The sequence below is a fragment of the Electrophorus electricus genome, chromosome 1 (genome assembly GCF_041902795.1).
Source record: "Electrophorus electricus isolate QZ-2024a chromosome 1, ASM4190279v1, whole genome shotgun sequence".
Taxonomy (NCBI): domain Eukaryota; kingdom Metazoa; phylum Chordata; class Actinopteri; order Gymnotiformes; family Gymnotidae; genus Electrophorus; species Electrophorus electricus.
Genome location: NC_137497.1, coordinates 40,072,709 through 40,097,120, shown reverse-complemented (window position 1 = coordinate 40,097,120; position 24,412 = coordinate 40,072,709). Strand labels below are relative to the sequence as shown.

Genomic DNA, 24,412 nt, shown 5'->3' with positions numbered 1-24,412 from the left:
TATCAAAAAAAAAAAAAAAAGGAAAATGATTTGGAACAGAATTGTCATTTTGTTCTGTCATTTCATGTTTGGTCATTAAAATGTGGCAGCACTTTAATAAATCCTAGTAATTCTCATTTTGATATTACAATACATTTAAAAGCAATCACTTGTAATACATATATAAATAGGAAACTTTTACTCAAGTAATAATTTACCAACCATATCTGCTCTTTCACTCAGGACTTATGAATTTTGTCCACCACTGTTACATACTGATACTGTGACATTTGCTCTGGATTGGCCACAAAGCTCAGTAAAGGAAACTGATCATATCTAGTGATCATCTGTAATGTTGCTTTTTTTTGAAGAAAAAGAAGAAGACAGCGAAATGCAGGAAGTCTTTCGAGCCCAAATCACTGTTGTCAGACCATGAAGAGTAAGTACTACACACTACAGCAGTGGAGATCAACACATCAACTCCTTATCAAGCCTTGTTCACATTGAATGATGCAGCGCAAAACTGTGTGCTGCTGTGGTCATGCAGGACTTGAGATCTGCAGTAAGGATGGCAATGTAGCGTGCACAGGTACCAACTGGCTCGTGCTGTGTAGATCTTCTGGAGAGTTGTAATTCCCTCTGGAATGTGCTACAGACTCATGTTCACATTCACCTGCTGTATGAAGGGCCGCAGACGGTTCTACAGGCTGCCCAAGGCCTGGGGGCAGAAGTGGTATGGGGGGGCACTGATGGCTTTATCGATATCCTCCAAGTAGCTTAGTCCAGATCTGATGCAAACACGGCACCACGCTTTCTTATTCCAGTGCTACGTTCTGACCTAAGGTGTCCCATTTAATTACCCGATCAGTCTAGCATTTCTTACTTAAAGCCAAGGCCTGTTCAACAGAGCACTTGATGTCAATCTGCTCTCAGCCAAGAGATTTGCTCAGACTCATTTTTTATGAACCCGCCGTCCCGTAATGATTCATTTGGTCCTTGCTTCTAGGCACATACTTAGAAAATGAAGGGGTTTTGTTCAAAAATGCAGTGGGCTGGGGATTAGCAGAGTCATCAGCATTTGTCTGTGCTGCGGAGTAAAAACATGCCATTTCAAAATCTGCGTCACAAATGGGCCTTCACTTGGCTGGGTTCTGATCTCAGGGGCCCTCTGTGTTCTTACATTTCCTTTCTCATCAGAGGAGTCTACTTTTTGTTAAAGTATGTGCTTATTGTGTCATTAAACCTTCCGGGATTAAGCATCTTCTTAGCTTCCTTTTATTTGGAGGCTCAGGAGGCTCTGGGGAATTGTTTCAGACGTCTGAATACATCTCATCTTGAAATGATACAACACATTTGAGGACGTTTGAGGGAATATGAGTGAGTGGTTGGTGGTTCAGTCTGATCTTGAGATCTAATTGTGATAGGTGAGTTTGTATTTTAAGTAAACAGGATGTGGTCAACTTTTTGTTTTAACCAAACCAGAATGCTATAGGAAGTGGTATATCCTGAAGAGAAAAATCCACTGACGCTGCATTGCTGGTTGAGGTAGTGGAGGAGTCAGGTTGGATATAGAGATGGTAAGTTCAGTTCCACTGGATGTGAGAGTGTTAAGCTTGTTTACTTTCTCTCTCTCTCTCGCTCATCCATGCAACCCTGCTATTAGAGGAAGTCAGCACAATCCAAACCTTTTGTTTGGTCAGCACTGAGGTGAAATAGCTGTGTAAAGGAAAGAAGATATCAAAACATTGAATTCTTTGACAATCAATACCAATCATCTGTTACTAAAAATGTAATAACAGATCTCCGAGTGCGACTGCTGTCCATTGCTCTAAATCAGCCGCAGTATTCCAGAACTGCGTTGTCTGTTTTACTCTCATCAAGTGCAAGTGAGAGATTTGTCAGGACAATATTTGTATTGTATGCTGCCAAATCTCTGTTCACAAAGGAGCCACAGGGTTGGACAGGATGCATAATTCATGTGGCTGCCAAAAATTCACTGCTCACTTCACGCTAGTGTGTAAACACCCTCAGGTCATGTGAATGTTGTCTTTAAAAGTTTAGAAAGATTTTTTAAAAATATGATGGCTGATAGATTAAAAAGTCATCTTCTGCTTCAGAGAGACAAAAAAGACAGTTCTCATACCGAACTTGGCCACTGATACTGGGAATGATTTAGGCCTTACGAAAAAGAAACAGAAAGAAAAAAGTTAAACTATGTAGAGTACAATGACATCTGAAATGTTTTATGGTGTTTAGTGGGTTTCCTGGCAAAATGCAGCCTACAAAGACAGAAGCAGGAAGTCATGCCTTTGCGTGTGGGGCTTCTGATTGGTTTGCGAGGAGGCGAGAACTGACTTTAAATGTTCTATTTATAATGTTCTCCCCTGAATGGAGTGAAGGGATTTAAGTTGGTATAGTCATTTGGGAACTGAGGTTTTCGATAGCCCAATCCACGTCCATGCGACATTTAACCAGACGTACTCAAAGCCAAGTATAGCTGCTGCTCTCTCTCCTTCTGACTGCTTCAGGCTTTCTTCTGTTACAAGCCGCTTCCCAGCCCACAGTGTTATCAGTGTTATCATTCTTAGGAGCAATGTACTCTTTGATCAAACTCACACACACCCCTCAAATGTGTTACCGCAAGTCTCATTTGAATCTTAGCCAATTTGTCAGGCTGGACCAATGGACATGAATTATTTTGGGAAAGTGATTTATGCATGAGACTGCCACCACAGCTAAAGCCGTGCCAGGGAAAAAACAAGAGCCTGTGAAATTGATTCAGTGTTTATAATTATATCACCTCCCACTCAGTAACTCAAATCAGACAATAAAAATGAATTATTATTCATTATGTAAAAACGAGTCAAGGAAAATGATAGTTAAAGATGGTTACCCTGAGAGGCTGTTTCAAATAAAGATCACAGATTGTTTCAGGTTTGTTCCAGGAGATGATATTATAGATTCCATTTTTACACTGAAGGGCTTGTAACAGCAACATAAGTACAAACAGATCCGGAGTTTTCAATTATTCAGACATTTCCACTTGGTCTGCGGCAGCTTTAGATTAACATAGGGGGGAATATTGCAGTGTTCCAATCTGTTATTGTGTGAGTCAATTCTCAGCTAATTCTATATTCATTCTTTACTCAAGGGTATGCAGTGATTAGGCTAAGGCAGTAATTTAAAGATGGGGAATAATGAAAGGGTATTAAATAAACAAGCAAAGAGAATGGCAGGTTTATGGGTAAATTACATTATCTCAATCATCCTTAAACTCACTTCGTTAACTTCCTTTTTTTCTGTGGGGCCTTAGGAAACAGTGAAATAGAAAGCTGTCCCTGAGGATTGCAGCGTGTGGTTTGAGGTCTTTGTGTTTTTTCCTTTTACAAGGACCACAGCCATCTGCTGGTGTCTATGAAAATCCATCCTGCAGCATAAGGGAACTCTTCCTGCCTGCGCAATGAACTCTCACAGCACCTATTCAATATTTGTAGTTTTATTAGCATATAAAACAAGGCTGGTATGCAAAAAAGAAAACAATAAAAAGTGAATAATCGCTGACTGATGTATCAGCAGGGCTGTATTGGGTGATACTGGGTTCAGGTTGGACCTCTGCCTGCAATGCAGCTCAACTCTGTCACGCAGAGAAAAGCAAGAGCCCTACATGCTTGAAAGAGCAGGTGAAACTCCAGCATTAATGTCTGAGAAGCTGATATTGTCTGAGATTTCTTTATGTTTCCAGCCTGTTAAAACCTCCGACATGAGCCAGGTGTAGTTCTTCCCACTGCACATGAGCCACTCAAGACCAGAAAAGCCTGGTGCACACCTACTGCCGATGTGGACGTGCCATAGGGCACGTGGTGATGTAATTCCAGACTAAACAGTCGGGCGCATGCCACTCGAAAACCGAAAGAATGCAGTCAATCTGTTTGGTGACGCAGACGTGCCTCAGTTGTAGGAAGCAGGAAGTTGAAAAAAGAGGTCGGCCCAAGGATTGTATGTAAAAGCCTTGACATTCCAAAGTACAGATAATGAATCTTCACATCAATGTTGCGCGTATGCTGGACAAGCATACCAATATCACCCTGCTCCATAATGTCTGTGTGCGATCAGTGTCCACATTGGGATCTGTTGCTTTTGTTCTTTACGGCATGGGAGAGAGCAGCTTGGGGTCTTCTGCCTGAGTAGCTCTTTCCTGCTGTGCCACCCCAGCTCTGCTGTCTGGCGCCCACAGCAGGTCTGACCCAAGTTATAAATTCACTGCATTCAGCCATTGATCCACAAAAACATCACTATCAAATGGCTGACCGCAGTATTGCGATAATGTTATGCAGGTGATATATTGCGCGGCTCTGATGTATATGTTCCTGGCATTTGCTAAATGCCTGTTGTGTAAGCTGAACAGACAGATGGCTATGTGGTGTTATTATTTGATCCCAGTCTTGCACGTTATATTCATCCATATCACTTCCTTCCCCAGAACTTATCAACGGAGGTATGGCTGACAGTAAAGGCCTGTGAGGGGGAGGACACCTCGTGTGACTGCAGCTAATGCGTTTGTCTTTGTAACACGCGAATTTCTCAACTCCACCCAGCGCTCATTCGCATAGAAGGTCAATAAGTGGGGTCTCGGTGTTCGGCGCCGTGCTGATGACATCAAATGTCAGCTCACACGATCACTCCATTAAAGGCATGAATGATCTGATTTATGCTAATGTCGTTCTAGTTATAGGACCATAGCAAATCGGCTGCAGCTATTGAACGCAAGGACATGAATGGGCTTTGCACTGCTTCTCTTAGGACGCATATGTATGGCATGAAAAGCGAAGAAAGCATGACCGTGGTGTGTGTGTTTGTGGCTGGTAGCTTGGTGGTTAGCCCTACTGAATAGTGAGTAGAGCATTCTGGGATTGGACGCGTGTGAATACCGTGGGGAAATCAAGCTGCAACTCAGTGATTACTGATGTGGTACCTCATACTTTCTCCCTCCACTAACCATATTCCCAGCCCCGAGGGTATCCATCCTACTTCATTGGTTAAAGAAAGCTTCCCTCAACCTTTCATTAGTTTCACTCAATACAGGTACTGCACTCCACGCTGAAGCTTCTCTGCACCTACACGGCTGGTGCCCTGCGTGAGCTGAAGCAAGGGTGATTGGAAGTGGAGAAACTCTAAAGCGCACGGTACCATGGCCTTCCCAGACCCAGTGAACAACACTGCTGGAAGCACATAGCCGCCTTCTTTTCGTGGTTGACCTGAACATTAGGTTAATTGTGTTTGCTAATCCATATGCACTTCTGTGAGTAAAGAGCATCTGCAAAAATAACTCACTGCGCAGCCAAGTCACAGCAAGTCTGCGCTTAACGGGAGAAGTTGCTTTTCTTTTTTTTTTGATGTATCTTATGTGTAATTATTTTGAAGCCTTGTGTACAGTTTATTCTTAGCTCTTGTCTCACGCTTCTTCTGAGTCAGGACTTTTTTCAGCAGGGGATTTAAGTTTCGGTTTAGAATTTCATTTGATTATGGCACATATATATATCCTGTAATGTTCTTGAGCAAAAAAAAACATTTTTAAATGCAATTTTAGTGTATATTCACAAGTCAGCACTTATAGGAGACGGAAATATATTAAGAAGGAGGGGTAGGGCTTACATAGAAATAAAGGGCACTGAACAGCAATGCAAGGTTTGTGAACACATATAGAAGTTTGGCAGTGGCCCTTTCCAGACCAATTCACAAGGGCTGCTCTTGGGGGCTGCTGCAGCCCAGCCTGCATGCCTCTCCGTGGGCTGAAGGTTGAAGAAGAGCCCTTTGCTTCTCACTTCCTCCCGGCTCGGTGCTCCCATGTCACTTTGCTGCCTCTTGAAGCAGATCAGGAAGTACAGAGAGACAGAAACAACGCTTCTGCACACAGGCCCCGAGCCCTTCTGTGACTCACAAATGCAATGAAAAAAGTGTGACTAAACGACCACGATGGCTTGAAAACAAATCAGTTCATATTTTCCCAGTGTGTGTGTGTCTGTGTGTGTGTGTGGTTTTTGTGCGTATGTATATGTATGCCTTACTAGAAGTGATTGTAGCCACCTTATGAAAGGTTGGCATTTTTTGCTAATGTGGCACTCCTGAGCACTGAATGCTTTGCATTATAGTCCTTCAACCACAATTTTTCAGTCCAGCTCCTGAAGCAAGTGCTCCCACTGTAATTATACAATATTGCATGTTTGTTGAAAATGAAAACGTTACCTACGGTACAGGTGTCACGAAGGCAGTCCTTACCAAGAGAACTTGAGTTTTTAGTGTAGATAGTTTAGTTTATCTGTATTTCATGCCAAACAATAATCATGCATCGATCTCAGGAACTTTGTCCTACTTAACCAGTCTTGTAGGATATGGATGATTAGATCAAGAGTGGAGGCAGAACTGAAAATTAGTTTCATTCGATTGGAAGTCTGGACATTCAGGACCATTATGTTTCATAATTTGTCACTTACTGACCAATCAGCTACAATGACTTAATCATGTGACGATTTGTCTGGAAGAGAATTTGTGTAGATCTGAGAAAAATGCTGTGTTTTAAACAGGTACTCTAAACAGGTACTCTAAACAGGTACTCTAAACAGGTACTTTAAACAGGTACTCTAAACAGGTACTCTAAACAGGTACTCTAAACAGGTACTCTAAACAGGTACTTTAAACAGGTACTCTAAACAGGCACTCTAAACAGGTACTCTAAACAGGTACTCTAAACAGGTACTCTAAACAGGTACTCTAAACAGGTACTTTAAACAGGTACTCTAAACAGGTACTCTAAACAGGTACTCTAAACAGGTACTTTAAACAGGTACTTTAAACAGGTACTCTAAACAGGTACTCTAAACAGGCACTCTAAACAGGTACTCTAAACAGGTACTCTAAACAGGTACTCTAAACAGGTACTCTAAACAGGTACTCTAAACAGGCACTCTAAACAGGCACTCTAAACAGGTACTCTAAACAGGTACTCAGAGATTCACTAGTCATTACTTTTTTCCTAAATGATTTGTGTATGACATGATGTGTCAGGAATTATTTTGTCTGGATATTTATCGCTGACATTTGGTATATTGGCCATTTGTGACATCATCAAAACATTTTATTGCACTGTGAGTTAATTCATCCAACAGATTGACTGTCCAATACCTGTCTACAATATATAATTCTTGTGGCTGCTTCCAAATTGTTATTGATCAGCTAAGTTGTCCTGCTAAGAATGCTAATACATATTCTAATAAATATGTTGCATATGCTAATGCATTAGCATTATAAAAACACTTTGAATCAGCATCGGTGTCAGAGCCCAAGTCCTTGATAGTCAGTGCATCGGCAGTATTACTAATTAGAATTGACTAGTGCAGCCAAAGTCATTGTAGAACCAAGTATGCTAATGAATCTGCTAATAAATATACTCAGTATGCTAATGTTAATATTTAAAAACACTTTGAATCAGCATCAATAGGTAAAGCATCAGATTCCTACTTAGAAGTCACAAACTTCTCCAGTTTAATTATAATGGAAAAATCGTTCGGTAATCCTAATATGATGTATAGTCTTCAGTCTTTTGATTTGCCACTTCTTCTAACACTCGATAATTTGATTTGTCAGGTGCAGCCAAAATCGATTGAAATGCAATCAAGTCTCCCAGCAGGTTCGCATGCTGTTTGCACACGATGAACAAGTCTGCAATGCCTCATGCATCTCTGTGCTGGACACTGCGCTGTCTCAGTAACTCAGGGACCTTATTCGTCAAACCTCTCAAAGTCAGTGGGCTAATCTGTCTGCATTCATTTGGTCTGAGCCAAGAAATACATCTGCAGGTGTGTGAGGGCACCTCATTAGGTTAAAGCAGATGTTTTAAAAGAGAGAAACAGAGAAGCACAGAGAAATGGAACACGATCGTGGGAGAAGATTGTCCTGAAGAGGTTGCTGTGAGTGGCCGTATCTCAAGGTAGCAGAGCATCACTTTCTAGGGGGACACAGTCATCCAAGGACTACAGCATTATCGACCGCGGCTGTCAACAGCACGTAATTAGCCTCTCTTCTCCCGTCAAGACAAAGAGCACCATAACCTCCTACTTTCAGGAGTGTCTCTGCACTGTGGGTTCAGGAAAGCCATACCTTTTCTCAACACCCAGCCCTGCTACCAAAACTGACATGTTTTATGTTGAAGTCTCTAAATGAGCTCTATTGCACTAATTGAGTGCTAAATGCTCTCCATCAGCTTTTATATGTTCCGCTCTGCTTCATCTCAGTGTAGAAGTCTGCTGGTCACACCAAGTTTATGTAGGCTTTCTTATATGAGCTTTCCCATATTCATTAACACATTGGTGCAGAAATTATCAGTTTATTAGTTGTTATTAAATATACCTCTGGAGTGGTGTTGTAAAACTATTCTAGAGGTTTTTTCTTAAAAAAAAAAGGCTCTAGGGCGCTTAATGAGGTGAACAAATAAGGAGAAGATCTGTTAGGCAGGAGCTGCCTCTTCCATTAGAATGAGTGGTCACGAAGAAGGTGAGCTTTGTCACCCAGTGTTTAATTAACTCTAACTCTTCCTTAGAACTGAAATAAATGCAGTTCATCCCTGTAGCTGCCTACCATCATTTAACACAGACGATTTTCCCTGTGCTTTCGCTGCATCCATGTGCCATGGCATGCCACCTCTCTGATAAAAGTGTGGGGTTCTTTACTCCCCAGGAGGCCATTAGCACACTAAACGTGGCAAGGTCTGATGAAGAGCTGCAAGGTAGAGGGAGAGTGGTCTCAGGGTATGAACACATTTTGGGTTTGATGTTTCCATTGCTACCTCACTTCAAAGACAGCAGTTCTCTCACTCTCGAGCACTACTCAGAGCAAAAGTTCTATAAGCCAAGTAAGTTTTACTTCTGTTACAGAGTAAAATGTGGAGGCAAAAAGTTAGCCAGCAAAGATCAGCTTAGCACTGTGTTGAAAATATTCTAAATCAACAAGAGTTTTCAAAAATGTATAAAATGTATATAAGGCTACCACACAAGAAAAACACTTATAATACACTTATTTAAAAACATTATATTTAAAGCATTTAGCATACACTCTGGTCCAGAGTAACTGCTTTGCTGTTTCCAAGGAAGTTATCCTCATGCCAGTACAACTAGACCAGGTTCTTGCCTGATCCTAATCCGCTCTTTATTTATTTATTTATTTATTTATTTATTTAATTTGTGATCCCTTCTGAGATTTTGAACTTTTATCTTTTGGATATTAAACAGTTTAATTCCACTGTGGTGCAACCCTGAGCAGCTACTACAGACAGAAGAGAAAAGTCAAGCCTGCCAAGGAAAATGGTGGCAGACACAATCAGGTGCTGCAAGACGTTTCTCTCAACTCCACCGACAACTGCCAGTTCTGATCATGTTGCCCCAGTAGGATCTGGCAATATCGCAGTTCCACTTCCTGTTCTTGTGCCCCATCTTCCTACACCCCAAAGGTATCGCGGCTACCCATGTGGATGAGGAGGTTTTCTGACTCTATTCTGACTTTTGAACTCCAAACTTCAGTCCTTCCTATGACTTGACTTTAGCAATGGTTATCTGGTAACAACAAGCAGAGGTATTCTCAGGTTTCAAGCTCTATGGCAATGAGAAGTGGTTCTGGTAACAACAAGCAGAGGTATTCTCAGGTTTCAAGCTCTATGGCAACGAGAAGTGGTTCTGGTTGCAACAATGGCAACGAGAAGTATTTCTGGTGGTCGTGAGGTATCCAAACAACCTCAGAGACTCAGCCAATAGGGTCATAGAGTTGAAGAATATGCCCTCTCTTTCTGAACATGTTTCTGAACATTTCTTTTTAAACTTTTGCAGCAGAGACTAAGTGGAATCAAGAATATACCTTTCATCATGGCTTGACTAAAACCAACAAAGATGAGTTTCTGGTTACTTTATTAATAATACATATGATCATATGTAATACACAAAACAATAGAAATAGATTAATTAATCTTACATATATTTTATGCATTTATGACAATGTTTTCTTTACATAAACATAGAACTGACAAATACTGAGGGATGGCTATAATTTGTCATTTGCTAGTTACTTTCCCTAACCTTTACAGTTCAGTTGGTGGGCCTCAACTTTTGTGTGAAAGCAGAAATAGTTACACAGTAGATTTCTCAGTTAGCAGTACAGTCCATTGCTTCCCCACTCTACAACTCTGGGCCAATCGATGCCATTCTCTTAAAGCCTTTGTAGACTCTGGTGTGGACTAGAGTTTACTGGACGTGTCTTTAACTCGCTGACTCTAGGTACCTCACCACTGGCAGGATGCTTTTCTTACTGTCGCACTTAACCGTCATTCACTGGGTGAGGGCAGACTTTACTTGTTAGCAGTTGCTATGCAACTTCAGATAGCTAATCACAGTCTCTGCATTTCATTCATTCTCCAGAATTTCTAGTAGTTTTGGAGTCTCCTTGGTTATCAATCCATAACTCTCATTGACTGGACTACAGGGTCCATCCTGAAGCAGGAGTCAGGATTGATGGATGGCTTGATTTTATGGTGCACTAACTGCTGGATTCTTGCTAATCTCATGGTGGGGTCCAGTATCTGGTGGACTGGGATGAACATGGCCCAGAGGAGCAGTCATGGTTCTCTGCCAGGGACAGAGAAGGCTCTCATACAGGATTTCATCACTCTCATCCTGATCGTCCTAGGAGTGCCAGCAGACATCCCTAGAGACAGGGTTCCTGTTAGGACTCTTTAGAATTTGCCCCGTTGCTCATAGGAGTCACCAAGTAGATGTCTTGAGTTTTTTATGTTTTCACAGGGTGTCTGTTGATTGCCCCACTAGTGCACTCTTTCATACACTATATGGACAAAAATATTGGGACACCTACACATTTCACCTACAGGAGCTTTTCAGATGTCCCATTCTAAATCCACAGGCATTATATGGGGTTGGGCCCACCCTATCAGCTATAACAGCTTCCACTCTTATGTCAAGGCTTTCTAACAAGATTTTGGAGTGAGTCTGTGGAAATTTGCAATCTTGCAATCTTCATTTTAGTTCATTCCAAAGGTGTTCAGTGTGGTTGGGGGCAGGGCTCTGTGGGAGTTCTTCCACACCAAAGCCACTAAAGTCACCTTTATGGACCTTGCTTTGTGCACTGTGGCACAGTCTTGCTGGAACAAAAAAGGACTTTCCCCAAACTGTACCCACAAAGTTGGAAGCATACAACTGTCCAAAATGTCTTTGGACGCTGAAGCATTTAGATTCCTTTCACTGGAACTAAGGGGCCTAGAGCAACCCATGACAAACAACCCCACAGCATTAGCCCTCCTGTGCCACACTTTACAGTTGGCATGATCCATGCAGGCAGGCAACATTCATCTGGCATTCGTCAAACACCCAGACTCATCCTTCAGACTGCCAGATAGAGAAGAATGATTCATCACTCAACACATCGTTTCCACTGCTCCAGAGTCCAGTGGCGGCATGCTTTACGCCAGTCCATCCGACGCTTACCATTGTGCTTGGTGATGCAAGGCAGTTGCTTGGTGATGGAAACCCATGCTATGAAGTTCTTTTTGCTGATGTTAATGCAAGAGGAGTTTTTGAACTCTGCAGTTACTAGGTGAGCAGAGTGTGGGTGACTTTTATGCGCCGTGCACGTCAGCGCTCGGCGACCCCGCTCTGTGACTTTACGTGGTCTGCCGCTTCATGGCTGAGCTGCTGTGGTTCGCAAACGCTTCCAAATGTCAATAACACCACTCACAGTTGCTCGTGGAATATCTAGGAGGGAAGAAATTTCACAAACTGACTTGTTGCGACAGTACTGACTCATTCTATTACAGTACCCGCAAACCCAGTGAGCGCTCTAGAACGACTCGTTCTTTCATTCATGTTTGTAAAGGCTAGATGCTTGATTTTATACACCAGTGGCAATGGGACTGAATGAAGCATCTGAAGAATTGAGAGGTGTGTCTCAACTTTTGTCCTCATCGTGTATGTCTTGCTAGCTTGTTGTGTCTGTGGATGTAAACCCTGGTGTTCTCCTCCTTCTTTACTTTGTGCTCTTTCTGGATTAATCCCGTCAGTGTCTTTAGCTTTGTTGGGACTGCCGCCCTCCTCATAACTGTCATGGGGATTGTTGTCCTTTGGGAATGTCTGCTAGTCTTTGCCTGCTATCCGAACCATCAAAGTTTTTGTTTGCTCCTTCCCGTTGGACTTTTTTTTTCCTCTTGCTTTCTTTTTTATTGTTTTTGGATATTCACTATGATACCTTCTTAGTTTTAGGATTTTGGCTTGACTTTTGCTTTCAGACTTTTGCCGTTTTGGACACTGAACAGTGAACCCGTGTGCTGTGCTCCCTCTTTCTGATTCTGGCGCATTGGCAGCGTTATATTCTTATGGCAGCACACACACCATGGCTTTCTAACCTCGGGTCCCCTCTGTCCTGGCCAGCTCCTCCTCACCTCCCAGAGTCGGTCAGCATGGTATGTAGTTTTTTTAATAGGCATGGTTGCAGATAATAACTGGATTCTAACAGAATTTAAGTCCATGGCATTCACCAATTCCAGAAGACAGCAACCAGAAACAGACTCCAGAACTCCAGACTGAATATTAAATTAAATTAAATGTTATATATTAAAGGTTATGTATTTGATGATTTTGAAGCTAACATCAGTTATTCTCTTACAAGAAATGTCTTACTCTCTGCAAATTGTATGTTGAAAACATGGCACGCCTCAGCATGTTTTTCTATTTGAGATTCTTTAATGTATAGAGAACCAGTTATTCTTCAGCATTTTATTGGGAGTGTCAACATGGTGGCCAGGGGGCTTCTGTTCACTGTGTGTTATGAATGTCACCATCCGCTGTCTAGGTCTCTTAAATATATGTCATTACCCTCTTCTCTATAGCAATAGTCTGCTGAAAAGCATTTACAGCATAGCTATAGAAAAGCAGTTCATGTCAGTTTTCCCTCATATAACCTGCATTTTGTAGCCTATGGTTGTTAAGGCATGTGCCACACACAGCTGTTGAAGTAGTTACTGCTGTTGCTATCTTCCCTGAAGCATCATCGCAGGTCATTATTTTCACAGCCTGTTACCTGGAATGTTTATAGGGTAAAATGTTCTTTCTTGTGACAATGTTGAGGTGATGAATGTACATAGGAACACCATTTACCCATTATTTTCATATAATTGGGTTTGCTGCATTTGCATTCAACATTCATGAAGGAAAGAATCAACCCCCACCCAAAAAAAAAAAAAGCCGTCTCTGCTTTCTGACCCAACACAGGATAAATGATAACCCTTTATTTCACCTCCATTTCCATCGCCATAGCAAACAGTGCTGCAGCCTCTGGCTCCTGCTGCCTAGGCTATAGCTGAGTCAAATGGACCCCCAGTCTCGCTAGATTTGGTTCTAAATCGTCATGTTGTACCAAACAAGTGAGACAGTGAGGAAAACTTTCCCAGGCTGGGTTTTGCTCTAAGTGGCACCGCCTGTGATGAATGGCATTAGACCTACAGAACACTGCGTTCTCAATGGGAGCATCCAAATGTCACACAAAAAAGCCCCTCTAGATATACAAGTTGTTTCTCAACGTTTAACAAAAGAGTTGACTTTAAGAGTCAGGAATGATAAATCACTACCGGGAAAGATACATCCGCAGTACCTCCAAATATATTCTACTTTTATTTACAGGAATACATTCACAGGGGGAGTAATTCCCCCACCCTGAGGGTCACCCTATAAAGGATGTGCTCTCCCTTCAGCATTAGCGCATGTGATCCCTGGATCCCGAGCATGCCATCGCAGGTGTCCACTGTAAGCACACTCCCTGAAGCAACACTCACAGATCGGCTCCACGTGGGTGCGCGTGCCCCCTGCGGAGATATGGCATGGCCCGCTGCAAACCCGGATTTGGTGAGGACAGTTTCGCCAGTCAGTTGCCAAGCGAGAGCTCTTCGTGCGTCACCTGGTTGCTGGGCAACCTGGAGAGACCAGTTGACCTGGAGAGTCTCCGAGTTGCCGGGGCGAGAGCTCTTTGCATGCAGCTCACAGCTGCCAGCGTGAAGCAGGAGGCTGGAACCGGTGCCTCTACAGGCAAAAGTTCCTCAAGTCTGTAAAGCAGAAGAAAGGCACTTTAAATAATTTTTGTGTATTGTTATATCGATGTGCTAAAACGCATAAGATGTCCTGTAGCTCACCTGGCAGAGCTGATAGAGCATTGTGCTAATCACAGCAAGATCATGGGTTCCATTCTCAAGGAGCCTATGTATTGTCAAATGTCAGTGGCTCAGGATAAAAGCGCCTGCCAAATGCTATAAATGTAAATGTCAAAATTGCATAAAATATGTAAATGTAAAAAATATATATAAAATGGGTTTATGATGTGACTATTCAGTTGTTTATGGATGTGTGTGTGTGTGTGTGTGTGTGTGTGTGTAGATAGGAAAAAACTAAACTTGTGAGCAAATGTTTGAGAGTTTATGGAAACCCAGTGCAGTTAACAGGCTTTATTGGCCTCGTATTGTTCATAATGCCAGTACGCTCACCCTGTTTATCGATCTGTACTGGCATCTGTTTGGGTTTAATGACATCTGGAGGAGCCCCATGCCATCGCAAGGTACCTGCAAAGTGGCATTCTTCCCACAATGCACTATCATACGACCACTTTCCCCAGTCTGTCCTATTCCACAAACACTGTTTAACAGGAGATGTTAGGGAGGACATGTGACACATTTATTTATCTGGTTGAGTGTCATCTTGCCTCATCACCTTTTCTACCTTCCGTGTTTCTCATTTGCATTCCAATGAGTGGAGGGAGAGGGTAGAAAATGCTTAATTGTGGTGAGACTAATGAATTTGTCACATAATTAGCTGAAGTCTGCTGGCAGTGTGAGCTGGAGTTGATGGGAGACAGCCGAAGCCTGTCTCAAGGAAGGATGGGAATGCATGATCAGTTGTGTGTGTGTGTGTGTGTGTGTGTGTGTGTGTGTGTGTGTGTGTGTGTGTGTGTGTGTGTGTGTGTGTGTGTGTGTGTGTGTGTGTGTGTGTGTGTGTGTGTGTGTGTGTGTGCGTGTGTGGTAGCAGTATTGCGTGCTGTGTGAATTGTGTTGTGTGGTGTGATTGTCCACAGAGATATATGTACATCCAGAGCTGTAAAGTAAAAATAAAAAGATTTTATGAAAATTGCTTTGAAAATTGCTTTAGTGAAGTTAGGTGTGCTTCAGTGTCTCTGTAAGTGAGTTGCTTATCAAGAATTTATACATTCGCTGGTCAAAAAAAAAATCCTGACGGACGTTTAACAGAACGTTTGCGTTTGAAAAGTGGGTGATGATATCAAATGGTGCTCAGTTGCACCACCTACTGGACAAACCTCCACAGGGTCCGCAAGAGGCTTTTGCTTTTGCTGAGTTTAACATGCTTTGACACAAGACAAAAATGTGAGGGGTCTTTTTTTTCCCTAAAACAAATTCAGAATTGTTTAAAATTTCATTAATAGAGAATTTTAAAACAATTTGTGAGACTGTCAGATGGACTTTCCTGTCTAGACCGTGTTTACTGGATACTGTCTGCCTCTTACCTATACTGCTGATTTAGTATTCTCATTGCATACTGTATATGTCACCTTGTATGCGTAATTAAGAAGAAATGAAGTGTGATCACCGAAGCAAAAGCAAGATCCGCGCCTGAGTTCCCAGACTGACTGAAATCCCCATATATGCCCTCACATACATTCAATTCTATTCAAATGCATTTTTTCAGTACTTTTTAGAAAAGGTGTTTTCACAAAGCAGGTTTACAGCTGTCCATGTCCAAGCCCTGTAAGCACGCCAAAGGCAACAGTGGCAAGACCAAGTTTCCCAAGAGTATGAGGAAGAGGAACCAAGAGGAACCAAGACTGCAGGTGAGAGCCCAGCCTCTTCTGGTAGACACCACAACACCACAACATGCATTCAACCAGCAAGAATGCCACAAAGCAGATGTGTGGTTTTTGGCTCTAACGAATGTGGATTATCTCAATCCACTGTAATGCAGATTTGCCCTGTCCCTGTGTAACTAGTCCGAAACACTCCTGGGGAATTTTGAAGACATGGCCAATTATAAGAACACTTCCTTATGTTGTGCGTTGCTTCCATCTATGTAGCGCTCGCTTGAGAAAAAGGAATTAATCCTCTTTAGTGCATTTGTTCGCTGATCGCAGCTCAAATTGGCAGTCCAGTAGGGGTAACGGTAAAGGAACTGCTCTGTTTAACTGCTGAACGGCAGCTCAGTGTGTGTGTTTTACAGCTGCTCCTGCAGGGCCACGCACAAGTCTCATATTTCAACCCAAAGGCGCAAGGTGCGGATGCAAAGTGTATCATGGCCTTTCTTTCTCCAAGGGCTTTTTTACTTTCCTTTTGCACTTCCTAGAAACTGACACGTTCCCAGTGCGTTTATCATTAGTGAGAACCTGAAATACAAGAACGGGGCCCGGCCAAGGCAGTGGGAGGGGGTTAGGCAGGCGGATGAAAACGGAACACACTGATCAGGTAACTCCAAAGTTCACCTGCACACACAGACACACTCACACACACACCTGTGGATGACTACTCCTTTGCCCTGGACTCTACAGAAAACAAAACAGGAAATGAAGGCATCAGATGGCTCTTTGCCCTTTCCTACACAGGACAGCAAACGATGAGATGTGATTTTTTTTTTTCCGTCCAAAGGTTGTGCTTTTCTCTCAAGATCACTTCAAGTTTCCACATGCCTCTGGATTACCAGCACTGGAGCCTTGAATGGACATTCCGAATTCAGATGATAAGAACCTAAAAAAAAAAGTGGATTTTCCCTTTAGCCTCCATGCTCCTCCGTCTGGACATGTGGTCTCCAAGAACAGCACTTCTCCTCCTCTGGTGCTCAGGTGAGTGTGTGCGGCACTGGAAACGTTGATCTTACGTGAGGCAAGTTCAGAAAAGATCTGGCGTTGACTCGTGGATTACTGTGACATGAATCTCCCAGAGCCTCACAAATGTTGGTAAACACAAAAACTAAAAATTACATGTCCTGATGGGACATCCCGATGGGAAAACAGAACAAAGCACTATATCATTAGTACACAGTGAAGTGTAAGGACCAAACACACTGAATGCTCCATTAGTGTATGCTTTAATATTCCAAAGAGATGATGAGCTGTACTGAAAATAAAGTGCACTACAAACTATCTAAGAGTATGTTTGCACATCACCTCAAGAAAGTGCAAAGTCTCAAGAGCACTGCATTTATGTATGTGTGATCCTCAGCTCTTATTACGGGTATGGCTCAAAGTGTACAAATGCAAGTGTGTGGAGCACAGCGATGTGTATTAACAGACACAGTGATGGAATACGCGGATACTGCGATTGTACTAGCAGGCACACTGACAGTACTAGTGGACACAGTGATGGTACCAGCGGGCAGAGGGGTGTATGTTATTACTTTCTCAGAATCAAGGATAAGCTGGATAACATCTATTAGATAGTTTGTGTTAACCCTCGAATTCGAATGAATAGGTCAGTTGTTCAGTCTGCATCCGACTATCCAATGATAAAAACCGTGGTAATCACAAATGTAATCACTTTTATCACTCACTGCTCGGTTATGGCAGGTGTCGCAGGAGTCCTTCCCTGCTCTGCGTCCTCTACAAACACACCCGTTGTGTCGTGACTGGATGTGCAGCATTTCCGAAGTTGCACCATGTTTCCAGAATGTAGCGCTTGTGCTTCGTGTATTTGCATTTCCAAAAGTCCCATTCTCACCACATAGGCAAGAGTATGAGCAGATTGTTGTGGAACTGTGGCCAAAGAAACAGTTATTGTACATGTCACAGTGCTGGGGAATCACTGGCATGCTTTTAAAGAACACTGGTCAGCAACTGAGGAGTGAGGACAGAAAGACCTCAGCCTGAGGTGGAAGAATTCCACAAATGTTTCTACAGCAGCGTCAGTCACAACTACATCAGCTGTTGTATTGCTGAATGACAGAGCTAAATCTAAGATCAAGGCTAGTTATGTATTTGAGTGTGTGTGTGTGTGTGTGTGTGTGTGTGTGTGTGTGTGTGTGTGTGCGTGCTCGTGTGCATGTGCACTCCTACCAATACATATGTTCCAATTTGCGAGTTTGTTCAATGCAGTCTGCAGTGTTTAGCATTAAAAAACAGTGCTTTAAATGAACATCGATGTTCTCTATGTGAAACGTGTATTAGGATCTGAGCAGTCATTATGATTTCTTGTAGCCTAATGCCACTCTCTTAGTTTTTTTTTTGCCTCTTTGTTTGTAGGTTACTGCTGCTATGACTGCAATATGACAAACGCTCACTTTGAGTCTCAGAACTTTTACACTGTGCTCCGCTGGGAAGCAGTAGCTATCCCGGGTGAAGAGGTCCGCTACCGTGTCCAGTATAACAAGTGAGTGTGAGACGGTCTTTGACCTTCCGTCTAAACTAGCTGTCCTGCTTCTGTCCCAGGGGGAAATGTCACTGTGTCCCCTTCTCCTGAGTCAGCTCATCAAGGGCTTGAGAAGTACCTGTGTTCTCTGTTAAATTACATGAATAAATCAACAAATCAAAGAATTTTCATTAATAATGGATAGCTGGGTGGACAAGTGATTTTTTTTTAATCATTATTAATTAATGGTAATTAATTCCTTGTTTTGTAAAACCTAGGGAACACTGCACCGTGATTAGCAGTGGGCTGTGTTAGCCTCTTACCACTGTAAGTCCTCTTGGTATTCTGGATCACATATACATCAAGCTTTCAATCTTCGTCTAGTTGTTTTCGATATTATTAACCTCGCATTTCTCACCGACTATCATACCCCGCCCCTCCACTCCTCCCATTCGTGGACCGCATGTCTCTCATACCCCGCCCCTCCACTCCTCCCATTCGTGGACCGCATGTCTCTCATACCCCGCCCCTCCACTCCTCCCATTCGTGGGCTTTAGCTGCTTAATGTCCAACATGTCCAACATGTCTCTCCTCTTCCCTTAATGGCTCCTTGTCTAGTTTTGCAGTCTCTGCTGTCTTGGGCAGTAACTATTTCCTTTTATTAAACACACACTCATTCTCAGTCTGAGAGGAAGATAACTACCCAGATTAGCCTGGATCAAGGCTTTTTCGTGCGGAACAAAAAATGAAACATTTGGATCAATCGATAAATATTTCTTCAGTTTGAAGTGAAGAAATGAAGATTGTACTTTAAGATTGTCTGAAAGTTTTAAGATGGGATACATTTTGAACATTTTGAATCTCTCAGTAAAATGTATCAAGCTCGAAATCCTCTCCATGTCCCAGGTTGGTCTGTATTATTGTTATTATTGTTCTGTATTTGTTCTGTACTTTTTTTTCAATTCAAGCAAACGGCTCTGAAAGACCCTGTTTTACTGAAGCAGTAAAGAAACACAGGAGAAAAGGATGTTTGGCCTCAGTCTGTCCCGCTCAACTTTTGTGGTTCAGCGAAGTGTCACAGAGAGCAGTCAAAGCAAATCACCCACAGTCATCCTGAAAATCCAAATCCAGTGTGTCAGCTGAGTCCTTCAACGGCCACTGTGGCAGAACTCCTGCATCCCTGCCGAGGCTCTGCGGGGTATGGCACTCTGCCATAACCTCTGCCGCCTCTGCGTCCCTCTCTGTGACTTGCAGGGTATTTTCCTTCTTTTCTTTCTTTTAAAAAGCTAAACCTTTTGTTAAAAAGCTGCACCGTTGTGTCTGCAAACACACTCATAACAGCAGTTACATATACCAGTACACTTACCTTCAGATGGAAGGGCAGTTTTCAGTTAGGACTATGAGATGCTCCGACTGCAAAATGGCACTCGGCCGTGTGTCTCCCCGCGTAACTCTTGGGCGTCGGTCTCGGTCCTGGTCCCCAGAGCCTGATGGGGGAATAGGTTAGCCTGAACAGAATACAAAAGACACAGAGGGAGTAAGTACAAAGGGACCTGGGATACAGCTAATTCAAAGTTTTAATGTGGATCAGTGCTTTCTTAGTGCATACATTACCTCTCTCTGGACCCCACACTCTGGTCTTCTCTCTCTGGACCCCACACTCTGGTCTTCTCTCTCTGGACCCCAAACTCTGGTCTTCTCTCTCTGGACCCCACACTCTGGTCTTCTCTCTCTGGACCCCACACTCTGGTCTTCTCTTGGGGTTCTTGAGATCTCTTACATGGTCACATCTAAGAATAACTGAATCATATAAAACCATATAAAATCACAGTAAAACCATAAAAAAATCACTTCACTACAAATTCATAGCCAAGCAAGATTCTGGTATTATGATGACACCCAAATGATCATATGACTTGCAAGCACTACAGGCCCTTACAGGACCTGGGGCTGTGGTTCTGCTCCATACGTATCGCTGCCAGTGGAGGAATTTACTGCACTGTGCAGTTATATCGATGTGCTCTTGCCTCTTTATGACATTCAGAATTGATAAACTGAAAAATTGCTGTGACATGCAGTTGTGTGTGACTCACAGGTTTGGAGGGGCTAGGTTGGTTTAGCAAAATATATAACTACACAAATTACAGCAATACAAGTCAGTAAAAAGAAAATGTCATTGTTCTTCCTAATGTAATGATTCTGGTCTTTGCAGATATGGAGAAGCTTCAAGACCAATGGCAGGATGCCAGAATATCTCTATCCCTTTCTGTAATCTCACCTCTGTGATGACTGATGTTCGCTCTAGATATTCTGCCAAGATTATGGTCAATGAGAAATGTGGTCAAAACGTCGTCTTCACTCCCTCTGAGCAAAGTAAGATGATTGGGTTCCTCTCTTATGTCAGAATAAAAACTTCTGCAGCTTCTCTTTGGACCTGCTCATCTCATTTGAAACGGGTATATTTAGTCATTTCTTTATTCTTTTTCCTCATTTCCCCTCATCCACCCTCCCTCTGTTTCATTCTCTCTTTTTCTCTCAAACTTCCTTTTACTCTCTTTTCCTCTCTCTCTTTCTCTCATTCTCTCTCTCTGTATTTTCACTCTTTTAAATTTTTCTCTCCTCTTCACTTATACCAGCAATCCTCGGAGCTCCAAAGCTGTCCATAAGCGTGGCCGGGTCCACTGTCACCGTGAGGGCCACAGCACCTATGGGGCCCCAGAACCTCTCCATTGACAAAATCATCTGCTGGGAGAAATGCCAGGGATCCGATGAAGCCCCCGTTAACTACATAGTCCGTCTCACACACCCAGAAACCGAAGTTGAAAGGGTAAATCACGCAGCTTCTCCCTAAACATTGATATAACATGACAAGAACCGTTCATACAGTGTGTTTCAAAAGCAAGAGTTCATAAGTGTATTTATTTAACTCCACAAGTTGTTTATTTTTCAGTTTCAGGGAAAAAAATCCTGACTATTCCAGGTCAAAACTCCTTCTGGTTATAATCTCCATCTGCCCCAGGAAACACAGATATATCCAAAGATTAAAGAAAGTCTCATTTATCCACACGTTACACTTTCAGAACCTACTGCCACTTATAGTCTCCCAGCCATAGCAGCAGTAAGCATAATGCATGCGTGTGTGAACTGCTGGCTCTCTAGTTTTGATTCCATTATAAGTCATATTAGCAAAGGCATCCTCCTAAGTAGTCCATTGTTGGAGAAAGAGGATATACCATGAGACCGTCATTATCACAGACATGCCACTGACAGGACTAGCGCTGCGCGTTACATAATCATACAGCGAATGTTCGGGGTTCCTGCACGTCTGCTGATGTGTCCTGTTTCGACTCAGCAGCAACCATTCGAGAACAAGTCTGGCACGGTCACTCTGCACCATTTGGAGCTGGGAAAAGAATACTGTGGCAATGTACTGTACCAGCTGACCCACCCCGCTGTAAATCGGCACAGTGAGAACGCCACCTTCTGTGTGACTTTGCCAGGTGAGAAGCCCTCGTTCAGAACCTCCGCCGGTCCAGCAGCTGCTGCTCCCCCCAGCTCAGCACTTTGTCCCGCAGAGTCACGTTAATCGCTTACACTGTGGCCCGAAATTAGTCAGCAACGCCACAGCAGTCGAGCACATTGGATTTCAAAGCAAGACAATGGCTATGAGGTTCGAGTGAAGTACATTCACTTTTATTTGGACGTCAACCATACAGGAATGATAACCTGCAGGTGTCCATAGGTGTCCAAATAACTGCATTGTACTTTATATTCACCAGATTAGAGGTTGGCAACAGTAAAAGAAAAATACTGCTTTTTTACTTAATCTGAAATTCTTTGATAATTCTCCTGATAATAATAAAAGTAATTCAGTAAGTGTGGTATCTAAATTGTGTCAACATAACCCTTGTTCTCAAAAGAAAAAAAAACTAATTGTCAGAGGTTGACAAAGCATTTTTTGTGTAAAGAGTTCTCAGCCTCGAGGGAGGGTTCTTGACTCTATTATAAAACTCTCAAACATCGAGCTCAAGCTTTCTGTAAGATCACTGATCACATCAGTGCACTCTCCCATAGCTGTCTGCCCTGAAATACAACCTTTATGCACAGAAAAAGTGCTTTCTTTGGCCTATATTGTGCTATCATGGAATCAGGGTATTTTGTTGCTGACTGTCTATTGGCTGGATTGCTTTGTTCCCCTAGCTGTAGGTAAGGCCTGGATGCAGGTGCTCTTCATGTCTGGATTAGTGGCACTTGTCTTCCTCGCCACCCCAGCCTTGGTCCTGTGCCAGCTCTACGTCACAAGGAAGCGTCGTGTGCCTGCAGCGCTGGTAAATGCAGCAGTATACACACTAGGGCATAGGTGGAAGCTGTATACAATAGAGCATATGTGGAAGGGGGCCTACCTCATTTTCCTGGAACAGACAGACTGTAAAATTGGATTTATGGAGTGTGGGGGGTTGTGCGTGTGGTTGCGTGTGGACACAGTTGCAGCTGGAATGGCAAACAGAATGCAGGCTGGGAATTGTATCTTCTCACACGCAGCAGGGTTCGGTAATGGACTTTCAACTGTGGATTATGTTCATTTTCTTCTGAATGACTGAGTTCACTACTATTTTTTCATTGTCAATTTATGTCTGTGTGTTTGTTTGGGTTTTGTTTTTACTTGAGTAATATAATCCAGTCTAATCTGATTTCTGTGACACTTTAGAGGTCTCAAATATACTATAAAACTGCCCATTTTTGCTAATCATATATGTATTATTTCAAAACTCAAACATTTGTTGTTAATGTTCACTCACAGTAACTTAGCTTTGAAATAAACTTATCTGATTTGTAATTTCTTTCTTTTCCTCTCTGACACAGATCATGTCAAAAAACAATACTGTGCCTTACTACCCAGATCCTCAAGTGGTAATCGCAGATGTGAAGATATGCTCAGAGTTTATAAAGAATACAGACAAGTTTGAACCACAGTCACATCCTGTTTTGCATAGGAGATCAAATCCTGTAAGTAATGAAAGTGGCTATGCAGTCCAGGACCACCACAGCCAAATTTGGCAATCCTACACCAATCCACAGTCGACATCAGTCGGAACCTGCGACCAAAACACTACATCCTCTAACAGCTACAGCATGGTGGTATCCATCTCAGTCCCAGGTCCAGAGGATCCATCCCAGTTTGCAAAAGATGGCTGTGTGGGAGACTCCATTATGTCTGGAACTTCGGGACAAGTGTGTGCCACAGAGGACAGGGATTCATTCCAGGTCTTATGTAACCCGGAACTAGAACATGAGATGGGAATGGTGGAATCCAGGTGTGATCTCCTGATGCTGCCTGTGTTACGGGACAGCAACGAGAACTTGAAGTTCTCCAGCATTTTCTTTCAACCTATGTCTAGTTCTGACCTGGCTCACAGCTCAGAGAACACACCTCCTGTGACAGATTTGACCCCAGCTGGTGAAAGGTGCCCTTTGCTGACTGAGCTTGTCACCATGGACGAGTCAGAATGGCTGGGCAGCGAGTTAGGTTTGAACTGCAGGAGAGCCTACCTTCCAAATGGAGCTCCTCAGAGCTGTTCTGTGTTCTGCTCTACTGAAACTGCTCCCCTGGCCTTGTTCTCTGACTCCGTGTCAAACTACAGAAGGAACTGGGTACCAGGGATCTCTCCAGAAACCCAGCTAAACAAAAGGGACTGTACCATGAGGACTGTGCAGCTACATGCTTTAGCTGAACAACAGGAAGAGGAAGCGGAGGAGGGGGAAAAGGAAACACAGTCACGTTTCGGCAGCATCGCTTTGGGTGGGTGGATGTTACAAATCCAAGGATAGTCTTCTATTCCTGAAGCCTAACTTCTGAGATAACTGTCGCTTTAGTTTTAAGGGAACACTTCACTCAAACATGCTAATTTTGTAAAAAAAAAAAAAAAAAAAAAAAAAAAAAAAAGAAACATATCACCGAGTTAGCATGATGCTAACTGGTCCTGATTAGTTTTCATTCTG

General features: G+C 42.8%; 1 protein-coding gene and 1 long non-coding RNA gene across 5 annotated transcripts; one reads left to right on the top strand and one right to left on the bottom strand.

Moving 5' to 3' along the window:
* Positions 1-13,989: 13,989 nt before the first annotated feature.
* On the bottom strand, positions 13,990-19,223 carry LOC145659036 (uncharacterized). Its single transcript, XR_014125010.1, has 3 exons — positions 18,736-19,223; positions 18,457-18,560; positions 13,990-14,122 (listed from the first exon to the last, which is right to left on the bottom strand). It is a non-coding gene; the product is annotated as an uncharacterized LOC145659036 (long non-coding RNA).
* On the top strand, positions 14,119-24,360 carry ifnlr1 (interferon lambda receptor 1). Of its 4 annotated transcripts, none has more exons than XM_035525919.2 (7): positions 14,119-16,911; positions 18,307-18,433; positions 20,625-20,785; positions 21,049-21,239; positions 21,768-21,912; positions 22,613-22,740; positions 23,276-24,360. In XM_035525919.2, the coding sequence occupies exons 1-7, from the start codon at positions 16,851-16,853 to the stop codon at positions 24,239-24,241; spliced, it is 1,779 nt and encodes a 592-aa protein (XP_035381812.2). In that variant the 5' UTR covers positions 14,119-16,850; the 3' UTR covers positions 24,242-24,360. The 4 variants fall into 4 exon arrangements, with proteins under 4 accessions (XP_035381812.2, XP_081575900.1, XP_081575914.1 ...); XM_081719774.1 differs by having other exon boundaries at positions 21,765-21,912; XM_081719788.1 differs by lacking the exons at positions 14,119-16,911; positions 18,307-18,433 and adding an exon at positions 18,691-18,739 and having other exon boundaries at positions 21,765-21,912.
* The last annotated feature ends 52 nt before the right edge of the window (positions 24,361-24,412 follow it).

Coding starts and splice junctions, on each gene's coding strand:
- ifnlr1 (XM_081719774.1), top strand. CDS start 16,851: ATGCTCCTCCGTCTGGACATGTGGTCTCCAAGAACAGCACTTCTCCTC. Junction 21,913..22,612: donor CTTCTGTGTGACTTTGCCAG/GTGAGAAGCCCT, acceptor TTGTTCCCCTAG/CTGTAGGTAAGGCCTGGATG. Junction 22,741..23,275: donor GTCGTGTGCCTGCAGCGCTG/GTAAATGCAGCA, acceptor TCTCTGACACAG/ATCATGTCAAAAAACAATAC.